Below are 22,464 nucleotides of genomic sequence, written 5' to 3'. Positions count from 1 at the left end.
TATCCGCCCCTGATCTGCAGCTGGTGGGCTGATGGTACAGGACACACCGAGCTGGCTCACCAGAGGCACCTCTGTTCCCTGGGCCAGGCAGGAGTGCACTGTGTGTGTGGGTGCGTGACTGGCTGCTGCGTTCGCCCTGTGAGTTTCTCTCGTTCTCTTCTCTTGGCCAGTAAGTCATTCATGTCATAGAACTGGCTGCAGGTGCTGGATTTGCTTTCAGCTGGGTGGTGCCAATGACTTGGGGCAAACGCTCCTTTGTGACGGGCAGAAACCAGAATGTTATAGGGCTTGGGGAGGGAGTAGGCTGTCTGTCACTCAGGCTGTACTGACAGGGTAGGTGGGGGAGGGTTCTCTCAAATTTGTTTCCATATCTGTGTGGAATAAATGCTGTTATGTGCACCAAGGCAGGCGCAGATGTGCACCACCCATAGAAACACAGGCTGCTGGCTGTGGGGGCTTTGCTAATCAGCTGGGCAGCACCCGAATCTCTCCTGAGTGGCTGCCCAAGTGCTCAGCTTACAGGGAACACTGGTGGGGGACCCATGAGCAGCCCCAGCCCATGTCCCCACCCCCACCCCCACCCCCACCTAAGGCAGGTGGAAAGTCTGAGGCTCCCCCTAACTGCCCCATTCACGTCACAGTAAGAGCTGTCTGGGCAGTGGTGGGATCCATGGGCCCTCCATGTGCCGTGGGCAGAGGCTGCTACGGCTGGCCCATTAGTCAGGGGCAGCTTTTGAGGCCCCCCCTCTAGGGGGATGGTCCTGTGATGGCCCCAGCTGCATTGGCACCCCAGGGCTTCTCCTCTCTGGGCAGGGCTCCAGCTTCTGGCCAGGGTGTGGGGCAGAGTCCAGGGGGAACGGGGAGGGGCAGGGGAGTCTGGGGAGAAAGAGGCCAGGCCAGACCTGTCCACATTCAACAGTGGGGGGGGGGGGCATTGGCCTCCTGTTCTGGGGCCCCCAAGGGGGATGGGCAAAGGCAGAGGTCGCTGATTGTGAGAGGCGTATCCCGTATCCATGGGAACACTGCACCCCCTGCCCTAGGGGCTGGTGACAGATGGGGGGGAAGGGCAGCAGCACATGGGGCTGGGAATGGGAATGTTCCAGCCACCAGGACCACCCAGCCCTGCAGGAAAACCTGGAGAGAGGCAAGAGGGGAAACTGACAGATCCCCACCCCCCCATCCCAGCCTGTGTCCCTGGGCCAGTCAGTGGGGAGAGGGGCCGCACTGGGGTGGCAATGTCCCGGCTCCCAGCACGCTGTCGGGAACAGGAGAAGCAGCAAGCGGAGGGGGGGCGGGAGCAGGTGTGATAACAGCCCCCAGCAGCAAAAGTCCGACAGAATTATGGGGTGGGGGTTTGCGGTGGGGGGGCAGTTCCTACAACCCAGGGGTGGGTCAATCCGACTCCACAAGAACCCAGAGGAGCTGGACCCATCGCCCCGCAGCTCCATGGCCCCGGGGGGGGGCAGCCCGGGAGATGCAGCACGAGGAGCCGGGGGCGCCAGGCGGAGCAGCCAGGGACTTGCCGGGAAGAGGGGCCGGCGGGGGGTGTGAAGTGGCGGGGCTGGGTGAGCATGACTGGGGCGTGGCCAGGAAGTTCCCGGTCTGACCTAAGCCCTGGCGCTGGACTCCTAGCAGAGTCACTGATCTGCGCATGCGCTATCTCATTGGGCCCCTCCATTCCGTACGGTGGGGGACAGGTTTTCGTGCTTCCCCGCCCATCACTCCCCGCCTCTACTCAGGCCCTGCCCACCCCGCGGCGGCCTGCAGCAGCGTCTGACTCTGTGAGTAGAAGGAGGCACCGAACTTTGCTGCGGTCACTGCGCATGCGCCCTCAGGCAGTTCTTGATGCCGTTACTCGCCGCGCTGCTTCGGGGGAGCGGGGAGCGGAGCTAGGTGGGCGGGGCCGGGAGGTTAATGCTGGGGGGGGCCCTGGGAGCGGGGCTGTTGGTTTGTTTGTTTCCCTTCGCGGCACCTCATTGGCTGCCGCTGCTCCTGGCGGCTGGGAGAACCCCGCGCTGCGCATGCGCGAGTTTCGCGGGCGGGCCTGACGGCTGCTGGGGGCCCCACCCCTCGCTCCTGACCCGCCTCCTCCTCCCACCCTGCGTAGTCTGTGGAGCGGCCGCTGCTGGGTCCCGGCGGAGGGGTTGTAGGGCAGAGCCTCAGTGGGTGTGTGTGTCTGTGGGAGGGGTCACACAGGCTCAGGCGGGGGGGCCTGTGGGAGTTGGGGGAGGGGCCTCAGGCCGCTCGCTGCTGCCCCCTCGGTGGCTGAATGTTGCACGTTCTGCGCAGGGCCCGTCGGCCCGTCTGTGTCTGGCTGTTGGTGCTTCCAGACGCTCACACTGGGGGGGGGGGGGGGGCGCTGAGAGCTTGTGCGGGCCGGCGGTGGGCAAAAGTGTTGTGAGAGGGGGCTGCAGAGTGCGGGGGAGGGATTTCAACACAGGATGAGGAGGGGCCCTGGCGTGAATGGCTCAGAGATGCGATTCTGGCTGGGGCAGGTGGCTGAGGCACCAAATGGAGGCCCTGGCGGGGGCAGGGGGTGAGCAAAGTTTTTTGGGGGGGGTTGATTTTTAATTTTGACTTTTTTTTATCATCAGTGCTGGTCCCTCACGGACACACTCTCCGGACCTGCCCCTACATTGATAAGCTCAGGAAACTGAACTCCCCCTGATCTCCAGTCCAGGGTCAGTCATGGCTGCAGAGAGCCCTGTGGAAAGTCCCTGGGAAGAAGTAACGCGTCCTGTCTGTCTGGAGGATTTCACAGCCCCTGTCACTCTGGAGTGTGGGCACAATGTCCACCAGGATTGCCTCAGCCCTCCATGCAGAGACACTCCGCAGCAGGGACCCCTCCAGTCTAACAGAGAGCTGGTAAACGTGGTAGAACTAACCAAGCGGCTGAGTTTCCAGGCAGCAAAGAGAGCAAGATCGGACGGGGTATGTGGGGAGCACCAGGGCTACGTCTAGACTGGCATGATTTTCCGGAAATGCTTTTAATGGAAAAGTTTTCCATTAAAAGCATTTTCGGAAAAGCGCATCTAGATTGGCACAGACGCTTTTCTGCAAAAGCACTTTTTGTGGAAAAGCGTCCGTGACCAATCTAGATGCGCTTTTCCGCAAAAAAGCCCCAATCGCCATTTTCGCGATCGGGGCTTTTTTGCGGAAAACAAATCTCAGCTGTCTACACTGGCCCTTTTGCACAAAAGGTTTGCGCGAAAGGGACTTTTGCCCAAACGGGAGCCGCATAGTATTTCTGCAAAAAGCACTGATTTCTTACAGTAGGAAGTCAGTGCTTTTGCAGAAATTCAAGTGGCCAGTGTAGACAGCTGGCAAGTTTTTCTGGAAAAGCGGCAGATTTTCCAGAAAAACTGGCCAGTCTAGACACAGCCCAGGAGTCTCTGAAGCTGTTCACTGAAGAGGCTCAAACTCCCATCTGTGTGATGTGTGACAGATCCCAGGCTCCCACGGTGCTGCAAATAAAGGAAGCTGCCCAGGAGTACAAGATACAGAGTTTCTGTCCAGTGTAATGGGAAATAACGTTGGATTTTAATTACAGACTAATTTCACCGACTGTTCCCTGACACAGGTGTGACATGGCTCTGTAAAGCCTTCATGGTACAAGAAAAATGAAATGTTCTGGCTGTGTGGCAACTTATATCAAGTCTTTACAGAGACCCAATGTGGGAAACATTTCTTTGAGACTCTGAATTGTGAGACCCAGCCTTCTCTGGTGACAGGAAGGGTTTTTGTACGAGTGTGATGGACCGGGCCGTGTCTGGGCACAGCTGAGGGCGTCCGCTCAGAGTGAATTGCTCAAATCTGGGGCTCCTTACAGCCCCCAGACTGGTGACCTCTCCAAACAGGCCACTAACCAGTCCCACAGAGCGCTTCAGCAACCTGCCTGAAGCCTCCCGAGCAAAACCCCTCCGACACCCCAGCAATATCCATGCCCCAGATGACCCCAGGCCTATACACAGGTGGGGGGGGGGGGGGTCCTAGCACCCAATCCCACCTACCCCGAACAAGTTCTGTCCGGTTCCAAGAAACCAGCCACAGATCCCTGGTCAATTTACCCTCTGGACCTTACCCACAAATCACGCTGGGCCAATCCTTTAGCATCTAACAACTAAAGGTTTATTAACATAAGAAAGAAAAGCATGAGAGTAAGGTTATTAAAGTACAGTACGTTACATGCACCGAATCTCCCAGTTCTCGATGCAGTCTCTAGCAAAGATGTTGCAGCTGCTGGTTTAAAAGTTCTTATTGCACATCCTAAGATCAGGATGGGTTCACAGGTCTTCCGGGCTCTTCGATCCCTGCAATGCTGCCTCCGGGATGAAGTGCTGAGCTGAGAACAAAAATGGCATCGACCACATGGCCTCTTTATACCTCCTTCCTGGCCTCTTCTTGTATGCAGCAAGTCACCTGGTCAGAGGCCAATCTCTATGTTCCCTGCTGGCTGCTCTCAGATGACAGCCCCCATTCTTTGGGTGTGTCCATAGCCCATTGAGAGCCATTGTTCCACAGGGCTTCGCTACTCAGCCTGTCCATAGCAATGCTTAACCACATTCAGAGAAATATTCAGCTTCCACACAGATTACAGATTCCTACCTACACACATGGACATTATATACTCACATAAATAGCGTACATAAGATCAACAAACAATAAGCTCCCATTCAATACCCCACATGGCTCCCTTTTATACCAATTTCTGGGGCCAACACCCCCACCTAGGGGTGCAGCAGCGATCTGGCTGCTTCCCTCCAATTCGGTAATGTGACGAGGGAAGATGTTAACAATCAGAGAAGTTTAGATCACAGGAGCTGCAGGCCAGTCTATGGGAGTGAGCTGCCTTGGGACTGGAGAAGAAGAGTTTACAAGCAGTTACTGATTGGATGAGAAGCAGTAAACATTTGTCATTTGCTTTGTAGACCTGCAATGGCATCTGGGCCCTGCACAACACCCATCAAGTGACAATCCCTGCCCTGAGCAGGTCGCAGTCTCGTTAGACAAACAATAGGAAGGGAAACGGAGCAGCAAGTTGCTCTGATCACCAAGCCCATCAGTGATAGAGTTTAGCCCAAACAGTGGTCTCTCCAGGCTCAGTCCACAGCTACACTAACCACCAGGCGACACTTCCTCCGCCTCTGAGCATCAGTGAATAATGATGAAGTGTGTCCCTTAGAAGGGAAAGATGGCTCGCTAGAGGCCGCATGCCCAGCAGGGAGAGGATGCTGAACTCCTGAGTTGCTCCATGAGGGTTTAAACTCAGATGCTGCAGCCAGTGCTAAAGGAGGTCACTGGGCTGTACAGCAGGGCTCCAGGCAGTGCAGGGCCATGCCAGTCACCACTGGAGTTTGACTGGGTTGTAGCAAGAGGTCAATCTGATTAACTGATGAGATAATGCTTATCGGTGCCAGTTACCAGATAAACTCTCCACCGTACCTGGCAGTGCTCACTTGCTCCTGGCAGCTAACATTAGTCTGCAGCTGCTGAGAGTCCCCGTTGGCTGGCAGCCCTTGTGGCCATCCCTGGCAGACCTCACGAGAGAGCCCCAACCTCAGGAGAGCCCACGTCTGCTACCGGCCCTGACTTCAGCAGGTTAAAAAGATTTTAACTGATTAAATTGTAGTCGGTTACATGATCGGTATTTTTAACCCTTTTTGCCTTCCTAATGCCCACTGGCATCATTCTTTACAAAGGTGCCACCACCAATCTGTCCCCCACCCTCACAGGCATCCTGCTGCATCTGCTGTCTCTTTCTCTAGGGACAAAGCCACGTCCAAGGCTTTGTGCCTACCAGACAGGAACAGAGCTCCACAAAAATGGGTCTGTGCTGCTTAAAGGCAGACAAATGGGCTCCCAAAATCTCATGGGGTTTGCCCTGGTGCTTATTTCTGTTTTCAGGAAAAATTGGAGGCCCACTTGAAGAGTCTGAGGAAAGAGAGAGAAAAGCTGCTGGGATGGAAAGAGACAGCAGAGGGGAAAAGCCAGGAGTGTCTGGTAAGTGCCTGTGGTTATGGACCGGTAGGGACTGGCAGTGGCAAGGCTGTGTTATGAAGTCAAGTCCTGTATGGTCTTAGAATCAGAGAGGTGGAAGAGACCTCAGGAGATCATCAAGTCCAGCCTCCTGCCCAAGGCAGGACCAATCACAAGTAAATCAACTAAGCCAGGGCTTTGTCAAGCCGAGACTTAAAATCCTCTAGGGATGGAGATTCCACCACCTCCCTAGGGAACTCATTCCAGTGCTTCACCACCCTCCTTGTGAAATAGTTTTCCCTAATATCCAACCTAGACTCTCCCACTACAACTTGAGACCATTGCTCCTGGTTCTGCCATCCGTCACTACTGAGAACAGCCTCTCTCCATCCTCTTTGCAACCTCCCTTCAGGAAGTTGCAGGCTGCTATCAAGTCCCCCCTCAGTCTTCTGCAGACTAAACAAACTCAAATCTCTCAGTCTTTCCTCATAGGTCATGTGCTCCAGCCCCCTCATTATTTTGGTTGCCCTCCCTGGACCCTCTCCAATGCATCCACATTCTTTCTATAGTGGAGGTCCCAGAACTGGACACAATACTCCAGATGTGGCCTCACCAGAGCCGAATAAATGGGAATAGTTACTTGTCTAGATCTGATGGCAATGCTCCTAATATAATCTAATATGCCATTAGCTTTCTTGGCTGCACGAGCACACTGTTGACTCATATCCAGCTTCTTAACCACTGTAGAACTGCTACTTAGCCATTTGGTGCCCAGCCTGTAACAATGCTTGGGATTCTTCCATCCCAAGTGAAGGACTCTACACTTGTCTTATTGAACCTCGTCTGATTTCTTTTGTCCCAATCTCCTAATCTGTCTAGGTCACTCTGTATCCTATCCCCATCCTCCAGCATATCTACCTTCTCCCTAGCTTAATGTCATCTGCAGACTTGCTGAGGGTCAGTCCATCCCCCCATTCAGGTCATTAATAAAGATGTTGAACAAAACTGGCCCTAGAACTGATCCTTGGAGCACTCTGCTAGAAAGTGGCCGCCAACCTGACATCGAGCCGTTGATCACTACCCATTTGGCCTGATAGTCTAGCCAGCTTTCTATCTGCCTTGCAGTCCATTTATTCTGTCCATACTCCCTTAACTTCCTGGAAAGAATATTATGGAAGACTGTATCAAAAGCTTTGTTAAAATCAAGGTATATTACGTCCACTGACTTTTCCTTTGTGAGTTTGGGCTTGCTTATGTTTCTCCTGGATCATGGATTGCTGGGTTAGATCAATGTGAAGACAGGCCCTGAGCTTCAATGTAAGAGGATGAGTTAGTCACAAGAACTGGACATTTTCCCAGAAATCCTCCCCAAGGGAATTGAACGTCCCTGTGAAGAGCTGTCTGCTGAGTCTACTCACTTTGTTCCTTTTTCTCCCTGGGTTTCTCTGTCAGGTTGCTGCTGAGTCGTGCCTCCTCCTGCTCTGGGTCTGAATTGCTAGTGCCCATAAAAAACAGAAGATGCTGCCCATGGCAGACATGGGGACATCCCTTTCAGAGGGATATGGGCCAAAGGAGATGCTGAGAGAGACGCCTCTGCCTAATATCCACAGAATAGAGTCAAATGTCATAAATTTTAGGGTTTTCCAAGAATTTGTCCTTGGTGCGCACTTATCTCCCCATGAAAGGGCCCCGGGCTCCATCCATGCCCCTGACCAGCCCTTTCCCTGTTTTCATACAGAAAGAGGCACAAACCAAGAGATTGAAGATTGTGGCCGAGTTTCAGCAGCTGCGGCAGTTCCTGGAGGAACAAGAGCGACTCCTGCTGGCCCAGCTGGAGAAGCTGGACGAGGAGATTAGGAGGCTCCAGACTGACACTGTTGGGAAACTCTCCACACAGATTTCTTGTCTCAGCAAGCGGATCAGTGAGCTGGAGGGGACATGTCAGAAGCCAGCGAGTGAATTCCTGCAGGTGAGACTGAGGGAGAAACATCCTCGCTCCCCACACAGGGAAGAGAGGCTCCTGAATAACAAGCGCTGGGGTCCAGCCATCAGATCTGGGTGTAACTCGGCGTGTGCATTGCTGCCATGCGAGTCACTGTTGTGCTTTGCAGAGTCACAGACACAGACCTATTAGAGATGGCAAAGCCCCATTAGCTCACGGAATCTATGGCCCTGGGGCCCAGTCAGGGCGTCTCTTCCTCATATTTGCAAAATGCCTTCCCTGTGTGTGTCCAGTGCAGCTGAGATTCTTTTCTGTCTCTTTTCTCTAGGATGTCAGAAACAGCTTGAGCAGGTAGGTGGCTCACACTCCTGTCATACTGCACAGCGCCGGGAAAGAGCTTGGAACTGATGTAAGCACCATATCTCCCCAGGGCTCTACAGCCAGATGTTGGATAGAAATGTGTCTGACTCACTTAATTCTGAGGCGCTCACCCTTGCACAGCAGACTCTGGAATTCCCCATTCAGGGTCACAGTCACCTCCCTGGGGACTGGCTGCCTCAGGACTGTGGAGCTGGAATATGGGTCTGTCACTACTGGGCACATTCAGCCCAGGGCAACAGGGACCCAGAGTCTGTCCCACCCGAGGGCTGTTTGGAGATCTGTGTGGAAGCAGCAGGGAAGGGAAAAGCTGGTGTCTCAGTCTGGTTCCTAGTGGGCAGATTCCTGCAGCCCTTCACCTGGGGAACCTCCTGTCCCTCATCACCTGTAGGCCAAAGAGTGAATTGGCCATTGAGACTCAATTCCACTTTTGTCCCCAACTGGTCTTTCCGGGCCAGAGGTGAAGAACAGCAATGGGACCTTTTGGGGGAAGGTTGCACAGCCATGGACTGTGTTGCTCCTACTCTCAGGCTGGGAGAATTGAAGGAATTCTAACTCCAGGCCTGTTAGAGCGAGACTCACTAGCCAGAACTTATCATCTGTAAATGAAATAGAATCACATGGAATTGTTTCTGTGCAGGTGTGAGACGGGGCAGTTCCAGCCGCCAGAGGTGAGTTCCCCAGAACTGGAAGAACAAGTCAATGCTTTCTCCCAGAAAACAATTGTGCTGTCAGAGACTCTGAGGGGATTCAAAGGTACCTAGAAGGGATGGAGTAGGGGAAAGTTGTTTAACTATTAGAAACTATTGAATCTCGCCTCTGAAGCCAACCTTCCCTTGCCTCCATTCCCATGTGGAGAATGACGGCCCCATCATGCTGCTCTCCTTAGAGGCACTGGGCGGATAGACCCAACTGCTTGCAAATAGAGCCAGGGGTTTGCAAACTCTGAGCCTCCCATTGTTGTCAGGGGATCAAAATAGGTAAAGTTAATGTCATGGCAACGTCTTCCCCCAGTGCAGCTTTAGGTTATGACAAGAGGTGGTAAGTGACTGAGAGAAACCATGTGAGAGGGGATGAGGAGGGAAAAGTAAATCTCACTTTCAGTTTGTGTCTCCTGGGGTGGGGATGAGGCTGCAGAGATGTTGGCTCCATTGCTGGGAGGTGCCCAAGCGAGAGAGGACACGGAAGGTTTCAGACCTTTTCATACTAAACACTTGTGTGTGTATCTGTCTAGTTTCTGATACAAGTGAAAAGCAGAGTTCAGAATGGGGACATTATTATAAATAGGAGAGCCTGGAATCTCACCTCTCTTATCCCTTTCCCTTCCAGACACTCTCCCCTCTGCACTGGAGAGACCAAGAGGAAAATCCCTGTGAGTTTTCAGGAGATTCTTTAAATCAGAAAATTCCAGTGAAAACATCTTCATGGGCTTGTCATTAAAGTTACCAACCAAACCCAGCGACCATGGTGCACACAGCCCTAAATCTCAGCCACTGATCAGTGAGGACCCCCACAGGGCACTTCATGGGGACCTGCAGACACTTGAGAAACACTGATCTACAAGGTGTGATGCTAAAGGGATGAAGTTAAAGCACACAAGGGGCGGCACCTTCAGGCTCAGATTTCACTGCTCAGTTTCAATACGGGGTTGGTTTCAAACAAATAGGCTGAAAGGCTGAGAGCTGACTGGCTTCCACGGTATCAGTTTGTTCATGGTGAGAAACTGCTGGATACGCAAGGGCTCTTCGTTCTAGTGCAGGCCTGAGCAAAATACAGCCCATGGGCCGCATCCAGGTCGCCAGGCCATTTGATCCGGCCCACTGATGTTTGGCTAGCAATGGGCTACTTCCCACCTCCAAGCCACTCAGAAAGCAAAGGTGATCCCGGAGGTGAAGGGGGAAGGCTACAGGCACTGCTTCCACCCCCAGGACAATCTCATTGGCTGGTTTCTGGCCAGAAAGGAAGCACCGTGCCCCCTCCCCTTCGGCTCATAGTTATTCACACACCCACATGACTCTGCAGCCTGTGTGAGGGTTGGGCAGGCACCTACCCTGCCTCAGGAGGTGCTTGGCTGATGGCCGGGAGTCACTCAGGTAAGTCTCCTGGCCACAGCTTGCCTCTGGCACCCCAACCTAATCCTCTGCCCCCCACTCCTGCCCCCCACTCCACATACCCAAACTCTTTGTTCTCTTCCTGCATCTGTGGGGGAAATCTCGCTCCCCTGGGGTACAGAGCCCCCAGAAGGGTCTGAGGCTGGAGGTCAAAGCAGTGAGGCAGGAGAGAAACCTAGAAGGAAAACTTTATTATGCATGCATGCAGAGTTAGCAGCCAGCCCTGAGAGACAGTTTCAGGGATTTTTTATACAGTATGTTCAGACAGTAGTTGTTGATTGTTTTTCTTTAACATATTAAAGTCTCAGCAGAAGTACTCTGAGACGTTTCTGTTCACACCAGGAGTGCTAGAAGTAAGTTTTACAGAACAAAGGCACATGAGAGAGTTTACATGACAAATTGTGACAGACTAGGAGTCTTCATGAACTTGAGATAGGCATTGTAAGGGTCTTGATTAGAGTTAATTTGATTTCTCTCTGTTACAGGGAGAGGGGCCTGGAAAACTTTTAACCCTTACAGCAGTTTTGTTTTAGAGAGTTTTTATTTCCTGAACAGTCCCCCCTTTAGACACAATTGGAGTTATTTGATTTTTCTCCCACACATCCAAGTATGCAAGAAGCTCTTCATGGTCAGAAACCCTCAGCCCCTTATTTGTCCATTCAGCCGCTTCTCTAAATTAACTTTACTTTAAATATCTTATAAGTAGTTGGCTAATCTAGTGCCCCAGATCACATCTGCCTCCTTAACCAAACTCCTTCCCAGACCCCTCTTTTCCTCCTGCATCCCAAACCCTCCCCCAACGCTCCCTTCTTCTCCCAGTGTTCATCCCATACCCTGTATTTCCTACTTAATGTCTTGGAAGAGTGCAGCTCTCAACCACTTTCCAAAATCTTGGAGTGCCCCTCCTCCCCATCAAAATGAATTGCCCACCCCGCTCTAGTTTTACAGAACAAAGGCACATGAGAGAGTTTACATGACAAATTGTGACAGACTAGGAATCTTTATGAACTTGAGATAGGCATTGTAAGGGTTTTGATTCGAGTTAATTTGATTTCTCTCTGTTACAGGGAGAGAGGCCTGGAAAACTTTTAACCCTTACAGCAGTTTTCTTTTAGAGAGTTTTTATTTCCTGCACAGTCCCCCCTTTAGACACAATTGGAGTTATTTGATTTTTCTCCCACAATTCCCCCCTTTAATACTCCTATTGGAGTATTACTTAAAAGTTTATTTTGGACATTTTTAGGTTTTTTTTTTTTTTTTTTTTTTTTTTTTTTGGCTAGGATGAATTTTTATTTAAGAGGGAGGTTTTTTTTTATTAGTTGGGTAAATGACCCACTGCTTATTTCCTGGATTTAACCATACTTTACGATAGCAGGTGTTTTTTGGGATTTACCCCAGATTTTTTACCAGTGCCAATTTTGCTTTTAAAACACAATGGAAACATAATCCTTGATGGATGTAATGCTTGAGTAAGGGGAATCCCTGAGGCAATTAGATTTTTATGCCAAATTTGCCTGTTTCCCCCATGACTATGTACTCCTGGCACAGTGTAAAAGGCTTTTAAAACCTTTGATAAGCTGTTTACATATTCAACAGTTACTTGTATTGGTGAGGGACCCAACCTTCTGCAAGGCTTCCCAATAAGGGTGGGGAAAGTTATATACTATGGGTACTTTGACTACTAAAGAGGGAAAACAATTCTTACTCTATTATAGTATTTTAAATTTTTAAAGTAGAAAGGATAATAATAATAATATAGTAATTAGCTAGCACCTAGCAAAGCAGTTTTTTTAACTAAGCTTAATTAGTTAGTATTGTTTGGCTTGCCTTTGCAGGCACTTTTCGAGATTTCGTAGTTTCTTAGTTTACTTAATACTGGAAAGGATTTCCCTTTGTGAGAGCTACAGGGCGCCAGGCTCACCTGTAGGTCTTTTTTGGCACAGTCCTACCTCTCAGGTTGTACCTCAAAGCTTTTGGTGGAGGCTGGTTTGGTAACAGTCTGGTTTGAGAGTTTGCCGCCTTGGTCCGCTGAACCTCGTCCTCAGGTGATTTCTCCGGGGAGGGGTCCTGGGTTAATTAGCTTTGTTGTATCTGCAGTTCGGCATACATGACTTGTGTGGATCCACGAGGGGCACTTCTTTACCTTTACTGCTGTGTGGGTGACGAGCAGCAATTGGAACTGTTCTTCCCACCAGGCTGCCAGGCAATTCTTTCTGCGATGTTCCTTTACGAACACGTAGTCGCCTGGTTGGATGTTGTGGCATGGTACATCAGTAGGTACTGAGAGGGCTTCCTTCACCTGCAGGTGCAAGCTTTTCTAACTGTTATTTTATGTTGTTTTTTTTTGTGTGTGGCTGCTAGCCTGTGGGCCTTCTGCAACATTAAACTGCTTACAAATTACACATGAATTAGATACCCTTGCAGCTTCTAGGTGCATGCCTGGGCCGTACCATTGTTTTGGGATCTGTGAGGCCACCCCCCTTTTGCTCATGTGTGTTATTTGATGAGACACCTGAGCAAGCTGCTGTGTGAGAGATCTTGGGGCGACTGGGCAGCCATCAGGTGCAACCATTGTTCCAGCTGGGGATAAGGAGCAGCCTGCTTTTTCCCAAAGGTTTTTCTTTGCAGGTTGAGCAGCTTGCTGTAGTTTTATTAGGTCCTGCAAAGAAACAGGGAGAGAAAGAGAGACCAGAATTTGAAAGGGAGCCAGAGGTTCATGTGCCACTGCATTAGCACTCCATTACCCAGAGAAACAGGATCAGTGGCACCTGTGTGGGCCAGGCAATGGGTAATAGAGAGGGATGTGGGTAGCTGAGTGGCATCAAGGAGTTGGGGGATAAGGGGACCATGAGAGATAGGGGAGCCAGAAGAGGTAAGGAAACCTCGTTGTTTCCAAATTTGTCTTGTGGCATGACAGACAGAGAAAGCATACTTTGAGTCAGTATAAATGGCAGCAGACTGTCTGGAAGCTAAAAGGCAAGCACAAATTAAAGCGATGAGCTCAGCAGCCTGAGCTGATTTGATTTTTGGAAGAGAAAAGGCCTCTAAAACATTATTATCTGAGACCACTGCATATCCAGCCTCTAGTTTACCAACTGAATTTTTTTTACATGAGCCATCAGTATACAGTACAAGATCTGCATTTTTCAGCAGTTGATTAGACAAATTTTGGCGAGGCTTCACACAGTGCTTAAGCAATTTTTCACAGTTATGGGTATGTGCTTCACAATCAGAGGGTAAAGGAGAAAGAGTAGCTGGGTTAAGTACATTACATCTTTGAATTACCACATTTGGGGAAGAGAGGATAACATTCTTATACCGGTTTTGCCTCTGAACAGACAGGTGCTGGGTGCGGTGTCGCTGTAAGAGAGCAGACACAGCATGAGGGACCTGTAAGATAATGCTGTGACCTAATGTGACAGGTTGGGCTTTTTCAAGTAATTTAACAGTAGCTGCAACTGCCTTCAGGCAAGGTGGGAACCCACGGGCTACTGAGTCCAGTGTTGCAGAAAAATAAGCTACTGGACGAGGTGTGGGTTCAAAGGGTTGACAGAGAACTCCAGCTGCAATTCCATCCTGTTCATGACAAAACAGAGTAAAGGTTTTACTATACTATGCTATAATTAGATAAGCCCAGAGTGGGGGGCTGTGAGAGAAGAGTTTTAAGGGAAAGGAAAGCAGATTCACATTTTGGGGACCACATTTTGGGGACTCAGGAGCTGAGTCTAAGAGTAGAATAGTAAGGGGTCTGGTGAGTTCAGAAAAATTAGGAATCCATTGTCTGCAATATTTTGCAGTACCCAGAAATTTGTGTACCTGACTTTGGTGAAAGGGTGAGGAATGGAAAGAACTTGTGAGATTCACTTAGGTGTTAACTGGCGGCCATCTCCTGAAAGTAAATGTCCCAAGTACTGAACTCTTTGTTTTACAAACTGCAATTTGGCTTTGGAAGCCTTGTGACCCTTTTTAGCAAGACACTTTAACACATGCAGAGTATTAGTCTTACATTCTTTCTCAGTTTTACTAGCAATTAGCACATTATTAACATACGGAACCAACACAGAACTGCAGGGAAGAGAGATAGAATTAAGGTCAGCTTTTTAAAAACTGAGAAATCAGAGTAGGGCTTTTACAATAACTTTGGGGAAAACATGTCCAGGTTAATTGATGACCCTGAAAGGAAAAGGCAAAGAGAAATTGGGAATTCTTATGCACTGGAATAGAAAAGAAGGCAGAACATAAATCTATTACAGAAAATCATTTAGAAGTGGGAGGAATAGAGGATAGAATAGTAACAGGGTTAGGTACTACTGGAAATCTAGGGGTTACAAACTTATTAATGGCTCTTAGGTCTTCTACAAATCCATAGATTTGCTTTTTTACAGGTAGTATAGGTGTATTACATGGTGAAGTTGTATAAACAAGTATCCCTTGTTCAAGGAGGGAAGAGATTCCAGGCTTAATGCCGTCTTGTGCCTTCCTAGACAATAGATACAGGGGTACCTATTGGGAAAGGCTTGTTGTGTCTGTATGTTATTTGCACTGGTGTTGCAGAGGCTAGCAACCCCACTTCATTCACATGGGCTGCCCACAATGTCTTTGGGACATCTGAGATGTTCAGGAGGGGTGTATGTCCTGAGGTTTTATCAGATTCCTCTGAGAGTAGTAATGCCATCAAATTTGGAGCCTGATAGGGGGAAAGGTTAACAAATATCCCTTCTTCTTTACAGAGAAGGTTTGCACCCAATTTATACAACAAGGTTTACAGGAGAACAGGGAGGTAACAGGAAAGAATGTTCAGCTGACAAGGGTCCAAAGCGGGGTGGGGGTGCAGATGGCACATCTGGGGAATCAAGCTGTTTTTTTAGAGTAGCCAATTTTTGCTGCAGCTTTTCAATAGAATTTTTTTGGATAGCCATAATGCTCAGATTTTTTTTTCTTACTGCTACATCCTCCCAGAGGCACCAATATTTCATCTGGTTAGGATGTTTTTCCTCGAGGAAAACTCTAAGATAAGCAAGCTTTTGTAAGTCAAAGCTCTAGTTGCCATTTATTCTGGGAATTCCCCTGAGTATAGCCATTCCAAATGCTTAATAATTTCTTAAGTCTCCTTAGTTTCAAACCTGCAGGCAATACCTAGCTGACTGATGATCCGAGACAAGGGAGTCCCAGGCTGTGAGAAACCTTTCCCCTCAGTCGGAGACAAACTTGAGGGAGCAATCTCATCCATGTTAGCACTGTCCTGTCCAAGGACAGCGCAGGAGCCCAACAGTACTACCCTCTCCAAGGATAGCACAGGTGTCCAGCAACACGACCCTCTCCAAGGATAGTGCGGGAGTCCACACAAACTGTCAGCTTCACTCACACTCCTTATGTGCTGGGGGAAACCACCCTTGCTTTTAGCAGCTGTTTAGTGACACTGCCAGCACCGGTGCGGCTACGGTCCCATTTCGGACTTCACTCACTCAAAACCAAGCGCTTGGACTCGCTACCAATCAGTCAGCAACACAACAACAAAATTCAACCCCTATTTGGCTATACCCAGTGTTTTCATTTTAAATCTCCCTCAAGCCTCTTAACAAAAATTTTGGAGCAAAAGATGACTCTTACACCAGCCGGTCCAGCTGGTCACGAGAACAGGAAGGCGGACTGGGGGATTTTAAATGGATCCCTTACCCTCCAGATGCACGCTGTAGTCCGTTCCCATTCCCCGTCATCAGCCTTTCCAACTGGAGTTCCAAGCCATCCCACTTCTGACACCAAATTGTGGGGGAAATCTCGCTCCCCTGGGGTACAGAGCCCCCAGAAGGGTCCGAGGCTGGAGGTCAAAGCAGTGAGGCAGGAGAGAAACCTAGAAGGAAAACTTTATTATTCATGCATGCAGGCTGACCGGTACCAGAGTTAGCAGCCAGCCCTGAGAGACAGTTTCAGGGATTTTTTATACAGTATGTTCAGACAGTAGTTGTTGATTGTTTTTCTTTAACATATTAAAGTCTCAGCAGAAGTACTCTGAGATGTTTCTGTTCACACCGGGAGTACTAGAAGTAAGTTTTACAGAACAAAGGCATATGAGAGAGTTTACATGACAAATTATGACAGACTAGGAGTCTTCATGAACTTGAGATAGGCATTGTAAGGGTCTTGATTAGAGTTAATTTGATTTCTCTCTGTTACAGGGAGAGAGGCCTGGAAAACTTTTAACCCTTACAGCAGTTTTCTTTTAGAGAGTTTTTATTTCCTGAACAGTCCCCCCTTTAGACACAATTGGAGTTATTTGATTTTTCTCCCATACATCCAAGTATGCAGGAAGCTCTTCATGGTCAGAAACCCTCAGCCCCTTATTTGTCCATTCAGCCGCTTCTCTAAATTAACTTTACTTTAAATATCTCATAAGTAGTTGGCTAATCTAGTGCCCCAGATCACATCTGCCTCCTTAACCAAACTCCTTCCCAGACCCCTCTTTTCCTCCTGCATCCCAAACCCTCCCCCAACGCTCCCTTCTTCTCCCAGTGTTCATCCCATACCCTGTATTTCCTGCTTAATGTCTTGGAAGAGTGCAGCTCTCAACCACTTTCCAAAATCTTGGAGTGCCCCCCCCCCATCAAAATGAATTGCCCACCCCGCTCTAGGGATATAGTTCAGTGAGAGTCAATAACTGAAAGCTGCAGCCACAGAATTTCAGGCTAAAGAGGAGGCACAAATATTTGATGGGTAAGAGTCTGGGCAGAATTGGGTGTGGAAAGGATTAAAGCCCTTTTTGAAATGTCTCCAATTCCCCTTCTCCCCCTGCCAGGCTGCAGAACACCCATGTCTGACTCCAGCTCAGCTTCTGGCCTGCAGAGCCAGGGACAGGAAATGGCTCTGGCGGAGCCGGTGAGCTTCGAGGAGGTGGCTGTGTATTTCTCTGAGGAGGAATGGGCTCTGCTGGACCCGGGCCAGAGAGCCCTCTACAGGGATGTGATGCAGGAGAATTATGAGGCTGTGAGCTGGCTGGGTGAGGATTCCTGTCCGTTTGTGTAACAGAAGCTGGGTGGGCTCTGGAGCAGCTGGGTTGGGTTTGGTTCAGGGTCCCTCATTGCCCAAACCCTCAGTATCAGCAGTATCTGCCCCAGTAATCCTTCCCTGCCTCTGGTAGATTCTGTGTAAGCTAGAGGGTCACCAAAGGGCAGGCCTGACTGGCCACGAGGAGAGCGGCTGCTGCTGGCAGAGTAGAAGCAAGGCTGCAGAAAGGGAGCTGAGCTGTGGGAGCATCAACGAGAAGCAGCCTAGCCTGTCTGCACATTGGCTGGTCACAGGAACAGCCCGGCACTGCCCTGGCTGTCTGTAGGACTGACAGCTGTTGTGGGCAGCTGACAGGGCTCACCAACGCACAGTCAGTCAGGATCAGGATATGGAGCATAGGCAGGGCCTGAAGTGGCCAGCCAAGGATACATTTTCCTAATCAGAAAATTCCCCTGCCTCCTTCTGGCTCAAATAGAGCATCTGAGTCCAAGAGCAGGGCAAATCCAGCCCCAAGCGAAGAGCTCTGTGGGCAGAGCCCATAGGGCCGTGGTCACCAACAGGTCGATTGCGATCGACTGGTTGATCGCGAGGCGTCCTGTCTGCCCCACTCCCATTTCCCACCCACCCCTGAGAAGCCCCACTACCTACCTCAAGTGAAAATGGAGGTAGTGTCGGTTTCCAGGGGATGGACAAAAGTCCCGCAGCTTAGTGTCACTTTCAGCGATTCCGGAAGTGCGCTAGCTCTGTCGGGTGTACTGCGGGAGGGAGCATCGGCTCCCTGCACCGCACAGGAGGGGTGAGTCAGCCCCATGGGAGGCGTGCGCAGGGTTTCTCAGCGCGCGTGCGGGGGAGAGGGTGTTGGCCCCGGGGCAGGCACACGTGGGGTTTCCCTGCACCGGGGTGGGGGGCTTGGCACCAAGGCAAGCACTTGAGGGGCTTCCCTACGCGGTGGGGAGGGTCGTTCCTGGGGCAGGTGCGCATGCGTGGGGCTTCCCTGTGCGGTGGGGGGAGGATCGGCCCTGGGGCAGGCACGTGCTGGTTTCCCTCTGGGGGGGGAATCCCGGGAGGAGGCAGATGCAGGGGACTTTCTGCCTCCACTGACACCCCACTCCCCAGCCCCCACTCCCCAGCTACAGAACACTGTCCCCACTCCCCTGTCCCTAGCCACAGAACTCTGTCCCCATTCTCCTGTCCCCAGCTACAGAACTCTGTCCCTATTCCTGTCCCCACTCCCTTAACTCTGTCCCCAGCTGTAGAAACCTGTCCCCACTGGCACTCTGTCCCCTTGCAGAACCCTATCCTCTGCCCTCCCAGCACCCTGTTCCCTCTCCCCTGCCACCAGCCGCAGAACTCTGTCCCCACAAAATGTATAATTATAAATGTTTCATTTTAGATTTAAATAGCAGGAATAAAAAACAGACCATTTATTTCATAATTATAAACACATGATTTTAATTTTATTTTATATATCGCGTAATTTAAAAACCTGTTTATCAGAGTGTGTAAGTAAGGGCTGGGAGTAGCAAGAGATGGACAGAAAGAGAATAGAGAGGGCGGGGCTTCAAGGAAGGGGCGGGGTGGTAGATCTTCGCCTGTTCTGAGATTTAAAAAGTGATCTTGGGTATAAAAAGGTTGGAAACCACTGCCATAGGGCTCTAGAGCTCTGCTGGATGCTTTCCCTCCCAGCCCTAGTGACCTCACGTGACAGCTCAAATATGAGTCCTGGCTAGGGGTGTCTGTCAGTCCTAAAAGTCCTGGAGCTCTCCCCTTATGAGCAGTGTGTTCCTGTCCTGCCCAAGTATGGAACAGGCCCTAAGGGAGACTGAGTTGTATCCTGGAGAGTGCAGCAGAGCACTCAGTTCCCAATGGGAGTCAGCTGGGCTATTCCCAACGTGGTAGTGGGGCAGGGGGAAATTAGTGTGTCCTGGGATCTTGTACTAGCCAGAGACCAGTCTGTGGAAGGTGAGGAAGGAGCCTCTCTGGGTAGGCGACTTAGATCCTGGCTTTGGAAGCAGGAATGGCACAGACCTTAATGAACAAGATCAGCACTTGGTTAATTGTTCCCGGAATAGGATCTCCAGTCTCCAACGCTCATCTGCTCTCCTGGGTGGAGCAAAGGGAAGAGCTGCAGATCCCAGATCTCCAAGGCTGTGAGGAAGGGGAGATCATTAGTGACACCTGCACAGGTGAGAAATCAGCTAAACTGACTCAAACCAATTTCTGTGATCTCATAGCAGATGTTGGTTGTGTGTTTTCATCAAGTCTGACTGGCTCTTCAGCCTGTTTTCAACTCCAGTCTGAGAGTGCTGGATGGGGAAAGACTTACGGGGAGCAGGGTGAACTCAGCTCATGATTATTGAATCTTTCCAGCTTTTCTTTGAGTGTGTCCCCCATTTTCTGTTCACCATTCAGAATTTGTCTTTTAGCTCAGCCCAGGGAATGTCTCCTGTGTGGTTTCTCTCTCTATCCCAGCAGGTGATGGGATGCTGAATGACAACAATGAGAGGAGTCTTCAGGAGGAAGGACCTAAGCGAATGGCTGCATGTGGGGTGTTAGTGGGAATATCTGAAGGGCATGTTTCTCAGAGTCCTGAGCAAGGAGAGACTTGTGAGAGTCAGCATAGCCTACAGAGGCATCAAGAAAACCATCCAAGAGCAGAACAGGATAAATCCAGACACAGGAGCAGAAGGTTGAAAACAAACAACAAAACTGTTCAAAAGAAAATCCCCCATCAACATCCTTGTGCTTCCAGTGACTGCGCAACTCTTATTAAACATGAAAGGGCTCAAACAGGAAAGAAACCCTTCAGCTGCTCTGACTGTGGGAAAAGCTTCAGTCGAAGGTCACTCCTTGTTACCCATAAGAGAGCACACACAGGAGAAAAACCCTTCAGCTGCTCTGACTGTGGGAAAAGCTTCAGTCAGAGGTCAAACCTTGTTAGCCATGGAAGAGCCCACACGGGAGAGAAACCCTTCAGCTGCTCTGAGTGTGGGAAAAGCTTCAGTTGGAGGTCACAGCTTGTTAGCCATAAGAGAGACCACACAGGAGAGAGACCCTTCAGCTGCTCTGAGTGTGGGAAAAGCTTCAGTTGGAGGTCACATCTTGTTAGCCATAGGAGAGCCCACACAGGAGAGAGACCCTTCAGCTGCTTTGAGTGTGGGAAAAGCTTCAGTTGGAGGTCACAGCTTGTTAGCCATAGGAGAGTCCACACAGGAGAGAAACCCTTCAGCTGCTCTGACTGTGGAAAAAGCTTCAGTCAGAGCTCAAACCTTGTTAGACATAGGAAAATCCACATGGGAGAAACCCTTCAGTTGTTCTGACTTTAGGAAATGCTGCCGTCAGAGGTCACACCTTGTTATCCATAAGAGAACTCTCACAAGAGAGAAATCCTTCAACTGCTCTGACTTTGGGAACTGCTATAGCGAGAGTTCAAGCTTTGTTGCATATAGTTGAACCCACACAGGTGAGAAACCCTATAGTGGTGGTGAGCAAAATTTTCTCTGTTGGCAGAATCCAGCCTACCTAAGGCTTTGATCCTGTCCACAAGGCAATGTGAGGCCCCACCTCCAAATGAGCATGTGCTGAGAAGGAAGGAGCTTAGCCCCACCCCCTCTTCGTGCTGTGTAGCCGCTAGAGAGGAGGCAGTGCTAGGCTGAGTCTTTGCCACACAACCTAAGGCTGGCAGTAGAGGCACTGCTGCCACTGCACTGCTGGCCTCCCAGGCCACATGGCCATGTCAGGGGTGCCTCTGGGGCTTGTCCTGGGCTGTATGGCTGCAACATCAGCAGCACCTCTGGGCCTGGACTGAATGGGTGCAGCAGTGGTACCTCCGGTGTCCATGGCCGGTCCTGGTCTGTGTGGCTGCTGCAACCTTCCTCTGGGGTGACCAGGACGCTTTGGCTGAAGAAGTTGCTGCAAGGGGACCCAAAGCCAGGTAATATTTGCTGTCATCCCCAGACACCCTCTCCCAATCTCCTCAATTCCCTTTCCCCCAGCAGCTAACACCCCCAGCTTGCTTTGACACCCTCCTTTTTTCTTGCACCCTCTCTCCTGGCCACACTCTGCACCTTTCCCCTGGCTAGACACCTGCCTGCTTCTGTATCCTAGATCCTTCCTCAAGACCCCAACCCTTTCTTGAGGCCCCTGTCACATTATTGGATTTTAAGGTGAGCATGCAGATCACTGCTGTGATCACAGGGAACAGTTTGCCCCTAATTTGGTAGAAAGTGGGCCATGCGAGGTGTCAAATGAAAGCTAATATTGTGCTGAGTCTGTGTATGGTATTCATGTACTTGTTTGGAGTTTGTATGGGGAGTTATGAATGTGGGCTCTGCTGATACTGTGTATGGACTGCTTGTCATGAGGAAGAAACGTCCAATGAGTGACTATTCTTATCAGTACGGCTCCAAGGACAATGGCTCTCAGGTTGGCCAATACACACCTGAGGAATGCGTGTGGAAAGCTGCAAAGAAGCCAGGGCACAATGGCTGCTGGTATATGAAAGAGTCAGGTCACTTGACCATGTGAATAGTTCCAGCTTGGGAGATACCAGAAATGAATATCAAATGCCATGAGGGGGACTCCATTTTGTCTATAGTCTTGCTATTTATCCCAGATGCAGCCTTGCTAAGGACAGAGAAACGGGAAGGATTGCTGACCTATCCTGACATAGAATGTACGCCAAAGAATTTTATGCTAGCAGTTTGTAACATCTCCACTAAGATCCTGCATCAAGAACTTGCTGACTGATGTATATAATGTATTCTCCTTAACAACCTTACTCTCAACCTTTTCTTTCTTTTATTAATAAACCTTTTATACTTTTAGAATCTAATTGACCAGGGAGTCATGGCTGGTTCCTTGGAACTGGGTGGATCTGTTCGGGGTTGGAAAGATTGGGCTCTGTAACCCTTCACTTGTGTGTAAGCCCAGGGCTGATTGTGGCACTGGAAGAGCTGGGGTATCTGAGGGGTTTTGCTCATGAGGCTTCCTGCGGGCTGGACTGGTAGCTGAAGTGCTCGGTGTGACTGGTTTGTGGCCTATTTCGGAAAGGTC

General features: G+C 50.1%; 1 protein-coding gene across 4 annotated transcripts in view; it reads left to right on the top strand.

Moving 5' to 3' along the window:
- The window catches only part of LOC102443998 (uncharacterized), a 30,193-nt gene extending 7,950 nt beyond the window's left edge, over positions 1-22,243 (top strand). For 2 of the 4 annotated variants that reach the window (XM_075912891.1, XM_075912892.1), the window contains exons 2-10: positions 2,595-2,865; positions 5,905-6,000; positions 7,715-7,945; positions 8,247-8,269; positions 8,937-8,967; positions 9,626-9,668; positions 17,201-17,401; positions 19,482-19,595; positions 19,882-22,243. In XM_075912891.1, coding sequence (XP_075769006.1) covers positions 2,689-2,865; positions 5,905-6,000; positions 7,715-7,945; positions 8,247-8,269; positions 8,937-8,967; positions 9,626-9,668; positions 17,201-17,401; positions 19,482-19,595; positions 19,882-20,729 — 1,764 coding nt within the window. In that variant the 5' untranslated portion in view covers positions 2,595-2,688 and the 3' untranslated portion in view covers positions 20,730-22,243. The remainder of the gene's footprint in view (positions 1-2,594; positions 2,866-5,904; positions 6,001-7,714; positions 7,946-8,246; positions 8,270-8,936; positions 8,968-9,625; positions 9,669-17,200; positions 17,402-19,481; positions 19,596-19,881) is intronic. The other 2 variants (XM_075912893.1, XM_075912894.1) reach the window with 2 other exon arrangements.
- The last annotated feature ends 221 nt before the right edge of the window (positions 22,244-22,464 follow it).

Source organism: Pelodiscus sinensis, chromosome 31, assembly GCF_049634645.1.
Source record: "Pelodiscus sinensis isolate JC-2024 chromosome 31, ASM4963464v1, whole genome shotgun sequence".
NCBI lineage: Eukaryota > Metazoa > Chordata > Testudines > Trionychidae > Pelodiscus > Pelodiscus sinensis.
The sequence above is the reverse complement of the archived record's forward strand: the minus strand, read 5'-3'. Positions and strand labels throughout refer to the sequence as shown.